This window comes from Taurulus bubalis (assembly GCF_910589615.1).
Source record: "Taurulus bubalis genome assembly, chromosome: 2".
Taxonomy (NCBI): Eukaryota; Metazoa; Chordata; class Actinopteri; order Perciformes; family Cottidae; genus Taurulus; species Taurulus bubalis.
In genome coordinates this window covers 10,637,848-10,650,825 of record NC_136590.1, presented here as the reverse complement: position 1 = coordinate 10,650,825, position 12,978 = coordinate 10,637,848, and the positions used below count along the sequence as shown (strand labels likewise).

Sequence of the window (12,978 nt, the reverse complement as noted above, 5' to 3'; positions counted from 1 at the left end):
TAAATGCAACAAATGCAATTGACAAAGACTCTAGATAATAGAGATAAGTGTTATATATTTAGCACAACAGCGTTTAATTGGCATGTGGACAGAATGATCGATTTCATGTTTACGTGTAGAGTTGTGATGCAAAAATGTAATTTTAAAAAGATGTCAGATATTTGGTAATTTTTGTATTTGTGTGTAGTTTCAACAAAGAGGACCAGTTTCAGAAATTGTGTTTGAACAATTGCAAACACTGTGTAACTCACAAAAATCATCAGATTTCTAGCAGTATTTTTAATGTGTGCTTTTAAGTTTCATTCAGATATTTAGTTTACCTTTTTGTATCTGTAACAGAGAAGTCCTCTGGAAGATGCATTGGTATTGTTTAATAATTCATCTTTTGTTTTATTAGATGATATAATTCCGTGTGAATATCCTAAGTGATTTGTTTTGTGCATCTTTTGCGTTTTTTATCTCTACTTGGCAGCGTGATTTCACATATCTTCATCTGTAATACATGTGAATAAAGGCGTGGCATTTAATTTAACCTCTAAGCATTACCTCTGGGGCTGTAACTCATTACAAAGTAACATGATGTTGCTAACACTAATTGAACAGTCTGGTACACTGCTGCCATCTAGTGTAGCTTGTTGGTTGAGCTGTGGACTCTTGCGCAAGGAAAAAGTAAAATACCTATTTTATCTCTACCCATTCATTCAAGAAATATAAAGATGGTTGAGATATAAAAAAAATGTATAACTGTATTATTTAGATTCCTTTCAATTCAAATGAATACGGACACATTGATGTGTTACAACATATGAACTACATCCTACCACATACAATTCAAAACACAGAAATGTGACTGAATTTTTTTCCAGAACTGAAATGTTTATTTCAATCTTCCAAAACTTTTACAGGAATTATCATCATCAACACCATTGTCATCAGTTGCAGTCTTATTTACCTCCACTAACTGTTTAAAATGTATCAAAATCTAAAAAAATCCCAGTTGAAAAACAGGGCAACTGAACACTGTATCCTTCTTGCTTTACAATACTTAGTTTTTACCAGGAGACATACTTATTTAGTGGCAATCCGTTTGAACAACAATGACTTATGAACTGCTGCGAAATGCATTAAATGTGAAAAGAAACATTACAAGAAAAAGAAAAGTCAATTTCTCTGAAAATAAAATCCATTAAATCCATTTCCTTAATGAAGCTTGAGGAAGTATTTCTATATTTGAATCACCACTTTCATCTAAAACTGGCATCCAATCGCCAGATATCATACACTGATACTGAAACAGTAAAATATAAACATTAAAATGCAGCTTAAACAGGACAATGATCACTCATCAGCCACAATAGTCTTGAATCCAGTTCCAATGTGTGGCTCGAGTTAAATAAATAGAAGTTTCATTTGTATGTTAAAAGGCACGTGTCAAAAAACGTGAGAACAAAAATTATTAAAGGTTGCCAGTGAGGGCTGAGTCCATGAGGTCGTCATCTTCATTCCTCATATACATTGGACTGGGCCGGGATGGCCGCTCTGAACCCAGCATGGACAAAGATGAGTCTGAGGCGGCGATGGGTGACCGGGACCAACTGTCTGCTTTTATTGGATGAGAGGACGGCCCCATGGACATAGAGGACTTCTTCTTCTCTTTGTCCCTGTCCCGTTCTCGGTCTCTGTCCCTCTCCCGTTCCCGTTCCCTCTCCTTCTGCTTCTTCTTCTCCTTCTTGTGCTTCTTGTGCTTCTCCCCCGTGCTGAGAGGGATGGCGCTCATGTAGTCCTGGGGGGGAAGCGGGCGAACGGTCTGGTCGTCGTCCGAGCTGGGGCTGTTCTGGTGGGACTTCTCGGCCACCGAGCTGCTGCCTGACTCGCTCTCGCTGTCGTGGTTGAGTGGGGTGTATCCGGGCGAGCGACTGTGGCTCGGGGAGGAGCGATCATGCTTGGGAGTAGAGCCACTGAAAAGGGGGGATGCTTTGAGACTAGAAATTTGTGGACGCATGGGGTCACCAGACCCTTCCCCTGCTTTCTGAAGGGTCACTTTGGCCTTGATGCTTGGTGAGCCACCATCAGGTTTGCTAATGATGATTTTGGCCAAGCCGGTTGCACTCCCACCTCCTGTTTTTGGGTCCATCAGCTTTTTATCCCCACTATTCCCACCAGAAACAGACACTTTTGCTTTTGCCTCTTTATCCGGTTTTTCCCGCTTATACTCCCCACTTTGGGACAACGATCCATGCTTGGAAGGGCCCAAGTTTGGAGGTCCACTACTGGGAACATTTCCATGACCACCACCACCACCAGGAACAGATCCCGAACCAGTTCCCCCTGCTGGTGGCCCTACCTCACAACCATCCTCCCCCACTCCCCCTCCACCTACACTTTTCAGTTTGTCTATGACTGCTGTAAGAGAGGGTTTCTTGTTTCGACTGGGAGACTTCCCTTTGGCGTTGGGGTTGTTTGCATTGTTCTGACCAGACCCTCCACCACTGCTTCCTCCACCTCCACCTCCGCCTACGCCTCCACCTCCTCCACCTCCTCCACCTCCTCCACCTGTCCCTCCCCCTCCAGCTCCTCCCCCCCCATACTGAGATTGAGAGCCTCCTGAGAAGGCCATGGAACCAGAGGACGAGCTTGAGGATGACGAGGAGGATGTGGAACCAGAAGAGCTACCACCCATTGGCTTCTGGGAGCTCATGCCTCCACCAGAAGACTTGGACAGCCCAGAGCTACCACCTCCAGAGCCCATTGGCGATTTGGCCTTGGAAGAAGGAGGTGTTCCTGGAACCTGGGACTGCTGCATTTTCATAGGGGAGGACAATTTGTCACCAGAGCTACTGGAGCGGGAGTGAGAAGGGGAGATGTTGGGCTTTATGTTGGGATTCATAAGAGATCCAGGAGGCTTACCCCCCTGAGGCTTCATTTTACTACCACTTCCAATTCCACTTCCACTACCTCCAGGCCCAGACAGCCCATGTTTGGTGATTGGGGAGGATCCTGGTTTGCCAACACCCATTCCTTGAGAGGAGCCTTTAGACAGGGATGACCCACCTCCACTTCCTATTCCTGTGGTCCCTGGCTTGGAGCTGTTGCCTTGTGTCGTGGAGCCTTCTTTGGACTTGATCTTTCCAGATGAAGATGAGTGAGAATGATGGCTTTTGCTGCTACTGGTTCCCCCAGCTCCACCTGTGCTGCTTGTGGCTGAGCTGCTGGAGGTGTATCCACTATGGGATGATGTTTTCCCCCCAGTTATGGTCCCTTTTGCGATCTGAATTGTGATTTTGGGAATTGGAGGTGTGGCACCACCGGGAGGAGTTTGCGAACGCCCAGAACTACCAGGAGACTTGGAGCCTCCTCCACTTATACTTCCCCCTGAGCCTGAACCACCACTAGGAGGCGTGTATGGGCGTCCCCCTGAGCTGTGCGAGGGGGACTTCCCATCTGTGTCCATCTTTTTGCGTTTGGGAGGCTTTTCTTTAGACTTTCCCTCACTTGATGGGGTCCTGCTACGTTTGACCTGTTTGCCTTCCGTTGAACTGCTCCCCATCCCAGAACTGCTCCCTCCACTACCCACATTTTCATCTTTTGGTCGCATGGGTCCCTGTTGCTGTTTCATTTTGGGTTCTGCACTTTTAAATTCTGCACATGCCGCTGCAAGGCCCATAATGAGGGGGCTCTGGGAGCCTCCGCCATGTGTGTCTCCCAAATCAGGAGCTTGTCCCAGAAGCGGTTTACCGCCACCACTGTTGCCTCCAAAAACGATCCCAATATCAAAAGGGTCTTTCATTGATGGATCTGGGGTGCCCTGCCTATGTGGAGTGGGATTCTGAGGTGTTCCTGATGGGGTATTCTGCTGGCTACTTCCCCCAAAACCCTTGACCAGGTCCATGTCTCCATCTGCGCTTGGAGAGCTGTCATCAAAGTAGCCATGGCCTGAGGTCAAGAGGTCTGGGTTGAAGTCAGCAGCATCTGGGAAGAAGTTGGTGGAAGAAGAATCACTGTTTGGGGTGGCAGCAGTTGCCTCAGCTATCAGGTCAGCGGCATCAGTAAAAGGATTCTCATTGCTGTTGGTGTTGAAGATGTCTGCGGAGTCAAACACTGCACTGCCCTGACCTGAGCTGGAGGAGTCACGGATGGGGGTACCTAGGGGGCCTCCATCCTCCCCACCATTGCCCATTGGGTGCTGCCCATGGCTCCCACTGCTGCCTTTGCCTGTCTGCTCGGGCAAATCTGACAAGATTTCTGTGATATCAGGCCCAATGCTATCAGAGCTAGAGAGGCGGACCATACGAGGCGGTACAGCACCTGGTGGTTGCTGTTGCTGAGACTGAACATGAGACTGCGAATAAGGCATACTGGGACCAGAGGGCGGAGTTCCACATTGGCTGGGTGCTGGAGTGATGCTGTGGGGCGTGTCTAGGCCATCACCAGTCAGGTTAACATCAAAGATAGAATTTTGAGATGCGTCCACATCCATAGAGAGGAGCTCCCGGTGGAAGTCATCCTCATGCGAGACTTGATGGTGCAGGTGATGCTGCGGCATCGAAGATCCTGGTTTCATGCCTAAACCGCCAACCCCACCACCTGGGGCAGTTCCAGGCATCACGCCGCCCTTTTCTGTCCCCCGTGGGCGCTTCTTCTTCCCTTTTGTGCTACCTCCAGGGCAGGTTCCACTCATGCTTTCAGTCCGTGGGGAGCCAGATGAAGAATTCTGCCTCTCTAATGGACTAGAACTATACAGAGCGGCAAAATCTTGTGTGGGGTTGTCTTTCAACAAGTTCATCAACATAGGATGATTTTTGGTGTTGCTGGCAGGAGAGGATGTTGGGGGAGGAGTTTGGTGGGGCGCTTGTGCATTCTGGGAGCTGGGGCTAGAGCCCACACTTCCAGTTATCTGTAATAGACTTGTCAGTATAGGATTCTGTGTGACTTTGTTGAAGTCATCTAAATGGCCCTGACCAGGCTGCTGTTGTTGCTGCGACTGTTGCTGGCCAGCCACCCCTCCTTGGGCAACACATTCTCCTCCTTGGGCTTGCCTCTCTGTCCGGGAAACCCCAAAAGGAGAATTAATTGGACCTCCAAAACTAGGTCCCCCAGGTTGTCCTGCTCCAGTGGGTGTGTTGCCCCCTGCGAGCCCAGGCTGGCCCATAGGGTTAGTTCCTTCACCTGCTGCCATGTTGTAGGTGGGACTACCGGAGGGTGGCAGGTTATTCTTCACCATGATCTCGACAGTTTGTGCAATTAATGAGAGGGCTGGAGTGTCTGCCTGGATGGTCTCTGCTTTCCTCCGAATGGCCCGCATGGTTACAGGGATGGACATGCATCTACAAGAGGGAAGGAATAAATTACCATAAAAAACATGATATCAATATTTATGCATTCAGGAGGAGGTTATAAACTCACCGCTGGACCACTTTGGTGATAAATTCATCAGTGCAGATCAGAGCATCTGACAGTCCTTTATACAGTTTGCAGGATACTTGTCTGGAGTCAATCACCTCCATCACCACTAGAGGAAGGAAGTCAGGTAGGACTCAGATAAGCACAAAACTGACATTCTAAAAAATGTATTTCACCCAAGGATATTGTTAAAGTTACATCGATAATATGCTGGATTAGAGATTTGGTTAAAGTGATGCTTACCACAAACTAATGACTCATTGACTGGATGCTGAAATGAGACGCTGAAACTTGAGTCGGTAAGAGGACATACTTCAAACTGCAGCAGGCCTGCACTGTCTGAGGGAACAACAGCAAAAATTCATCACTCACCAAATGAGATTTTACATCGTAAAGCGAACCGAAAAATGTGCTTCGTTTTTGGTGTGAACGCTGCATAAGACACAAAACACAATACATGTTGTTGATTGACCAAATTCAGTACATATAAAAAGGGGGGCAGATATTTACCTTCTTTGATGGAAGTTTGTTTCACACAGCTGCCAACCAAGATGTTATGGGCTGCCTGGTGTCGGATGATATCCAACAAGAGTGCTACTTGTGCTGGGTGGCGGAAGGGGATCTTGGACACCAGTGCTCCTTGAAGAGAACGACCGTCTTGCACCGGGGCATCGCCATTCAGGAAGTAACAGTGCTGCTGATCTGGCAACAACTGGGAAAGCGCAAAGAAAGCACATTTCTTACAAAAACAATCTAAAATGTGCTGTAATGGCTGTCTATATCTTTACTTTTACTTATTCTACATTCTCTTTTACAAACTACAGACAATGAATGTAGCTGTCGTTAATGAGTAGCACAGCGCCATCTAAAACCACTATTTACAATAATTGAAATTGTATTTCACTAAATACTTTCTTAGAAGTAAGAAGAGATGATATCAATAAGATAAGATATTCCTTTATTAAGAACATGTCAAACTACATTTACCGCCTCCATGTCTGTCCAAACTGCAAATACTAGACATTTGTGTGACAGTCATAATTAGCATAATGGATCTGTGTTTGTGAGGTCACAGTGACCTTTGACCACCACATTCAGTTGAACCTTGAGTCTAGGTGGACGTTTGTGCCAAATTTGAAGAAATTCCACCTAAGACATTCCTGAGTTCACGAGAATGGACCGGACTGATGCACGGATGGCCTATTCGAAAACATACTGCCTCCGGCCCTGGCTGGTGCCGGCAGAACAAGGGGCAGTATACAGAGAGATACTGGGAAAGTAATCCTGACAGCAGGATGTCATAATAATTGTAAGAACAGCTCTGTAATATTTTACATTGGTTCACAATAAGGCAAAAGAATAGGTGACAATAAATACAAGCAACCAAAACAACAAGCAGAGGCATCTTATATATGTCTGTAACCACAGAACCATACCATGCATCTGTAAAGCACAAGCTGGATGAAGAAAGAAAGAATGAATGAATAGGGAAAAAGAGATCATATTAATGGTGTGTGTGTGTGTGTGTGTGTGTGTGTGTGTGTGTGTGTGTGGCGGTATTGCGTGTGTCTGCTCACAGAGTAGAAGTGCATGTTGTGTGAGGGTGCTGGCGTGGAGCTGCTGTCCTCCAGGAGCTGGTGTTGGCTCTGGACAATTAACTGGTAGAGAGGCGAGAGGCTGGGGGAGCTCTCAAACACTGGAATTGCTGTGAAAAAAAAATGGAAAGTCCAAATGATCAAACCAAAACGAGCATTGTGCTTAAAGTGCATATTTATGACTTAAAAATACGCACAAGTAGCCTTTTCAAGCCTCTGAATAAAGGACAGCGAGAAAGGCATGGGGCGGTTCATCTTGAGGAAAAAACAAGCAGGCAAGTCCACACAGTTGGAGTTGGTCACGGTGGAAAAGGAAGGCGTCCTAAAAGGCAACAAAAATAAATTCAGCAGCTGTCTTTCTCTAGTCTCTACTAGATCTTCAATGGGGCATTAAAACAAACAAGATGATTGCCTCATTATATCAAAGAGTGGTGCATGTTTAATACATTGCATGCCATTCATTCTTAGACAGATTTAGAGGTTGCTCATTGCAGGATTTCACAAGCTTCCGGATAATGGGAGGTAGACATTCTTACCCCTTGTTATCCACTGGGTGGGATCCAGTGATGAGTGGGGCGATTGGAAGCTTGTAGACAGCTGAGGTACCCTCAATTGTCACAGAAACACCGACACCCAGAGAGCGTGGAACTACAAATATTATCCAATAGTCCAGACAAGGAGACAAATCGACAGAGATCACACAAGGATAGTTACGATTCTTAAGCAAATCACTTGGCTATTGGCTGGTGTCTTATGCACATTTATGAATTCACCCACATTCTCTGTGCACTTACCATTGCCGTCTGGTAAATTGAGCTGTGTGCTCGGTCCCTCCTCAAATATGTCATAAGGGGACAGGTAACACTGAAGAGAAACAAGATGGCCACCACTCCTGGCTGTTAGCAAGCCAACGCTGCCATGAAGAATGGTCTCCACTGTAGTAGCATTGGTAGCCAACCTAGAAAACACATCAATCAAAGGTTATTGCGTTACAAAATAAGATGCTCAAATTAGGCTTTTTGCTCAGAATTGTTACTTTATACTACAAGTTGAGCAGGTGAATATTTTACCAGGTGTTGTTATATTACATAGATTACATTCTATTGCCTCCAAAATCAGCAAATGCAACCTTAAACACTCTGAACAGGTTTCCGTCTCCTGCATGACTATCAATCACAATACTGCTTGAATAATATAATGATATTGGTTATATACTGTATGTTTAATATGCTAAACACCGGTAGCCCAAATATACAAAGGATGATGTACAAGGTAACAAAAATGCCATTTTGTGCTATTTTGTACATGCTTACCTAAACATGTGCATCATCTTGGTGAGATCAAGCTCCAAAGACTGCAGTGCTATATACATCTTGGTTTTCAGTTTACTGGGGAATAGAAATAAATAAAGATAATTAGATATAACCGACATGAAAACAAAAATAATCATAGAGGATATGTCTCTTATAAGACAAGTGCCTTTAAAAGGTCTACTTACTTGTCCCCAGGAAGCTTGTATAGTTCGACAAGTCCCTTCAGATGTTTGGAAAACTCTTCAAAGTTCTTCTCCCTAATGAGATGTTGAGAGGAGGTGGTTTAGACAGCTTATTGAAAAACAAATACAAGTAGTTCTCACAGGTGGCTGCATCACTCCAAACCCTACAGTGAAACGTGTGATTTCTACTCACCGTAGATGTTGAATCAGCTCAGGACAACTCTGTGAAATCAAGAATAATATGAAACATTGTGAGGACAATGTCTTCATCAAGGTGTGTGAATGAAATTAAAAATTGTAACACGCAAATATATAATTTATAATAAACATCGACCAACTTGACTATTTGGCTGAGCTTTATGGATCCGTTGGAAGTTACAGTAAACTGACCGTAGGGTTTTCTCCCTGATGAGCCACCTTGACATCCACTAGCTGGCCATTGGTATCCAACTGCACCTCCACATAAAACATGTCTGATGTGATGTAACACTCTGTCCCTGATGGGCTGAGGTGAGAGCCAAGCCTGTTCAGAGAAGAGAAGAGAAGAGAAAAAGAGAGAGAGAGAGAGAGAGAGAGAGAGAGAGAGAGAGAGAGAGAGAGAGAGAGACTAGTTTTACTTAAGTCTTTTGTTTAATGGGTTTAGTAATCATTCTTGCTGACTGAGCCTACAACGGGCAATTATAAGGAAGCCAGTACAATGACAACAATCTACTATCAGCCTATATGTCCTGTACTTGGCAAAAGGGGAAAGAACTCACAGGTTTTGCCGAGCGATGGATTCTAAACGATCCGTCATCGACGGCAAAGATGAAACTGAAAAAGAAGGAGACGGAGAACAGGGAACGACCGTCATAACATTGTTGCCTTATGTTCCTGCTGTCTAATGACAATGTTCCTGTATGCTTGACACTCAAAGCCAAAGTGAGGCTTTCTGCACTCAATTGATGCTGATTGAGTTAAAGAAAATACCGTTACATTATAAGTTAGCCCTGAAACAGCTCGTCAGTACCACTGACCCTTTTCATTAAAATTTACTGGACCGTTCAACAGTTAATTTTTTCATCTGCATACAGTCTGTTGTGTTTCCTTGTCTAATGATGAAAAGTAACGCATTGTCATGAACATTTTTGCCCTACTCTCCCTTGTGTTTCTGTCCTTTGAGTTGACAGTCTCACCTTTCAGCGCTCTCTGCAGGGTCTCCAAGCAGGTGAGCAGGAGCTGGTGACCTGCAGCATTCATCACACCGCGTTTCTCCTGAGACACAGCGTGGAGTTAAACAGAGGAATGAGTTAATACAGCTGAGGAAAGACAAGTTAGTTTTTCACTTTCTTAGTCAGCATTATAGGTCAGGGATTTAAATGTCACTATAGTTTCACAGGCCCAGTGGGTACACTAATTAAGTAAAAAAATAAAACTTTTGTGTGATTAATTGCTACAAATGTATATTGAGCAGGTTGGTAGTGAGCCTCTCTTGTGGGTACTGATGATGGATTGTCAAAGTTGCGATTGGGCTACTTTTATGGCTTCATTGCATGGTCTTAAAAAAAATACTTATTAAAATATGGAATCCTGATACCTAGTTTAAAGGGGTGCTTTGTGAATTTAAGCCAAGATCTCAGAAAAATATGTTTCCGTCTCACCATGGCCTGACGCACAACCTTGCAGGTCTCCTGCCATGGCCGTGCAGCATTATGTTTGCCATGAAGCTTCTCCAGTAAAGCTGCCATCCGACTCTGTTTCTCTGACTCTGAAAAAGATGCAATATATATATATATACGAGACAACAGTTAAACAAAATCACAAGTATTCACAGCCTCATCCCACTGATTCCATCTCCTCTGTCCTTTATAGAAAGCTCATCTAACTAAAGATTGGCATGATCTGCATGCAGGGCTTAATGCAGATTTCTCAGAATGTTCATTTCACTTAGCTTTTTTAACAAATATAAAGCACAACGGAACACAGACATCATGTCAGGAAAATAATTAACCATCTTCCGAACATCTCTACAGAAGATCTAATTAGACTTTACCGACATAATTGTAATTAAGTGGGGCATTCTTCATCCATCACACTTTCCTTTGTTTGTGTTGTTATATTCAATCGTAGACAAAATACACTCAGTAGCCAGTTTATTAGGTTTGCAACATGCAGCGTATTCCAAAATCATCATTAAATTGAATCACCACCTCAAAAAAGTGTGAACCAAAACTGAACTACAAAATCTTCATGAAGGTTGGATTCATTGCATGATTGTGCATACTGTTAATTGTAATTCATGATAACAGAATTTGGTCAAAGCAACAATTGAACTGTGAGCATGAATCTCTGTTGAATTAATGAAAACTACACAGTTTTAGGGAGTAGGTATCTATGATAAGCCAAAACATGCTTTTACTTCTAATTTTGTTTTGCATGAGGGCTAAAGCAAAACAAATGCACCAGCGTTTCTCTGAGTTTCCCACAAATGGTGCAATTCACATGAATGTGGGCGTCAATAGGACGTCCCATTAGTACAACCAGAATAACAAAACCCAACATATCACTCGAGTCACGTGACATCGAAAAAAACTATCACACCATTAGGATCTGTCAGTCTGGTCAAAAATACATCATGGTGTCAACGAAAAACATCCTCATGTGTTGTTATTATTACCCGTCATAATGGGCTACAGCTTGTTAGTTCATTTGGGGTAGCTTAGAGCAGGTGAAGTTTGCATTATTGTTCAACAATAAGGACTTGACAAAAGAGTAACTACTTTCGGAGACTTCTGTGTTAGTGACCCAGCTAGCTGCTCAATACAAGAAGCTGCTAACGTTACTTTACCAAACCTGACACTCTGTCAACTCCACCAACTAGCTAGGTTAGCGAGTCACCCTCACTGTTTCATAAATACACATAGAGCTGTACGTAAAAAAACACATCAAAAGCACCGTTCACGTTAAATACTCGGCTACGTTCGCCGTTAGCCGTCGTTAGCTTGAGTCGCCTTGCCCAACACGCCAGAACATCATAATCACACAAAAAAACAGTCAGCCGGATCAAATTTAAGCACTTTTTACCTGTCACCTCTTCGGATTTGACCCGGTCGCCATGGGTCTGATTCCCTCCTTGCTGAACCGAGAGAGAAAGCTCTCTCGCGGGGCTCCCGCTCTGCATAACAACACCAGGCCCCGCCGCCATTGTGCCTCAACAACAGTTCAGTTTCCCCACTTCGGTTTTTCCCAACCGTCCCCACACGGGCTTCCGTACTATACTATACTCGTAGGAGTGTCAAAGTCTTTTCCCTTTCTTTTCTTTTTTTCACCTTTAATTTCAGTCCCAGAGGTTGAGTTTGGCGTTGGATTCAGAATTATGTTTTTGTTTATTTATTGAGCTATTTTACTAATTTCTTTAAAAATAGAAAACATATACGTTTTCGATTGGCAATGTCACGTGTTTCCACCATACAATAAGGTTTCAACAATTATTTCTGATTATTCATCAATATAATTTAAGGAGACACGTGCCGTTGCCTTTATTCCTTTAAAAGCAAATCAAATCCCTTGAATTGACTGCTTGCTTAAAATAAAAAGCAATGATCTGATGAAGACTCCAGATGGCGTACAATCGCCACGAGGAAATGATTCATGATTTGCCAAGAGCATCTAGCCGCCAAAATCCAAAGGAAGGTTGAAATATTCATGTTAATCGACTTCAGAAACAGAATAATGCAGAGACTTCACATGATGATTGCTTTTCCCCCCCTGCAATTTCTACTTTTTATAACCTCCTCTATATGGCAGTCATACGAAGCAATAGATAATTAAGCAGTAGATAAAGACATTTAAAACGGCAAAAAGCAGCCATGCGGCAACCACATGCACATACATGCACACACCTGAGCCTATTGTACAGCTGAGCCTGTGGCAATGAGTGCTCTCTGGGGAGGATTTTCCCACCAACCATTATGACCTGCCTAAGAGAGGGAGCAGGAGTGTGTGCATGAATACATGTGCATTTGTGCATATATGCAAAGATATATTTGTGAACATGGGTATAAAACACAAACACACACACACACACACATAGCAGATAGCTATAGACAGCAGTGGGGATGGAGAGGAACCAGATTGGCATCGTCTGAGACAGTAGACAGACCCACAGATAGACATAAGAAAAGAGGGGAGGTGCCGCGATGTAATTGATGTGCCCACCAGGAGCTTTAGCTGGCTGCCTGGCATGGAAGAGGAGGTGGGCACCGCTGCCAAGACAGCAGTAGGAGAAAGGAAAGGGAGGCACGGGCCTTGGGGAGCACAGTAGCGGGCTGAAACCATGCCCATCAATCAGAGGCTAGTTCACCTTGCCATGCCAAGCGGGACCCCCCTCTGTGCCGAGGGAAGGGGTGGCACAGGGAGCAAGGCTGGCACAGTTGCTACACCTTCCCTAATCCTCCTGGTGGGTGTATCAGTGCCACCTCCGAATGGAAGTAGAGTGGGCCGAGCCAG

At 44.3% G+C, this 12,978-nt stretch overlaps 1 protein-coding gene across 1 annotated transcript; it reads right to left on the bottom strand.

Annotated features, from left to right (window-relative positions):
• Positions 1–892: 892 nt before the first annotated feature.
• Positions 893–11,674, bottom strand: med1 (mediator complex subunit 1; the record flags this gene model as incomplete). Its single annotated transcript, XM_079214285.1, has 16 exons — positions 893–5,324; positions 5,404–5,509; positions 5,644–5,739; positions 5,911–6,112; positions 6,978–7,105; positions 7,193–7,317; positions 7,532–7,643; positions 7,790–7,953; positions 8,309–8,383; positions 8,494–8,565; positions 8,684–8,712; positions 8,881–9,013; positions 9,249–9,303; positions 9,666–9,744; positions 10,131–10,237; positions 11,554–11,674. 16 exons carry the CDS (start codon positions 11,672–11,674, stop codon positions 1,457–1,459), a joined length of 5,472 nt encoding a protein of 1,823 aa, XP_079070411.1. The 3' UTR covers positions 893–1,456.
• Between the last annotated feature and the right edge of the window lie 1,304 nt (positions 11,675–12,978).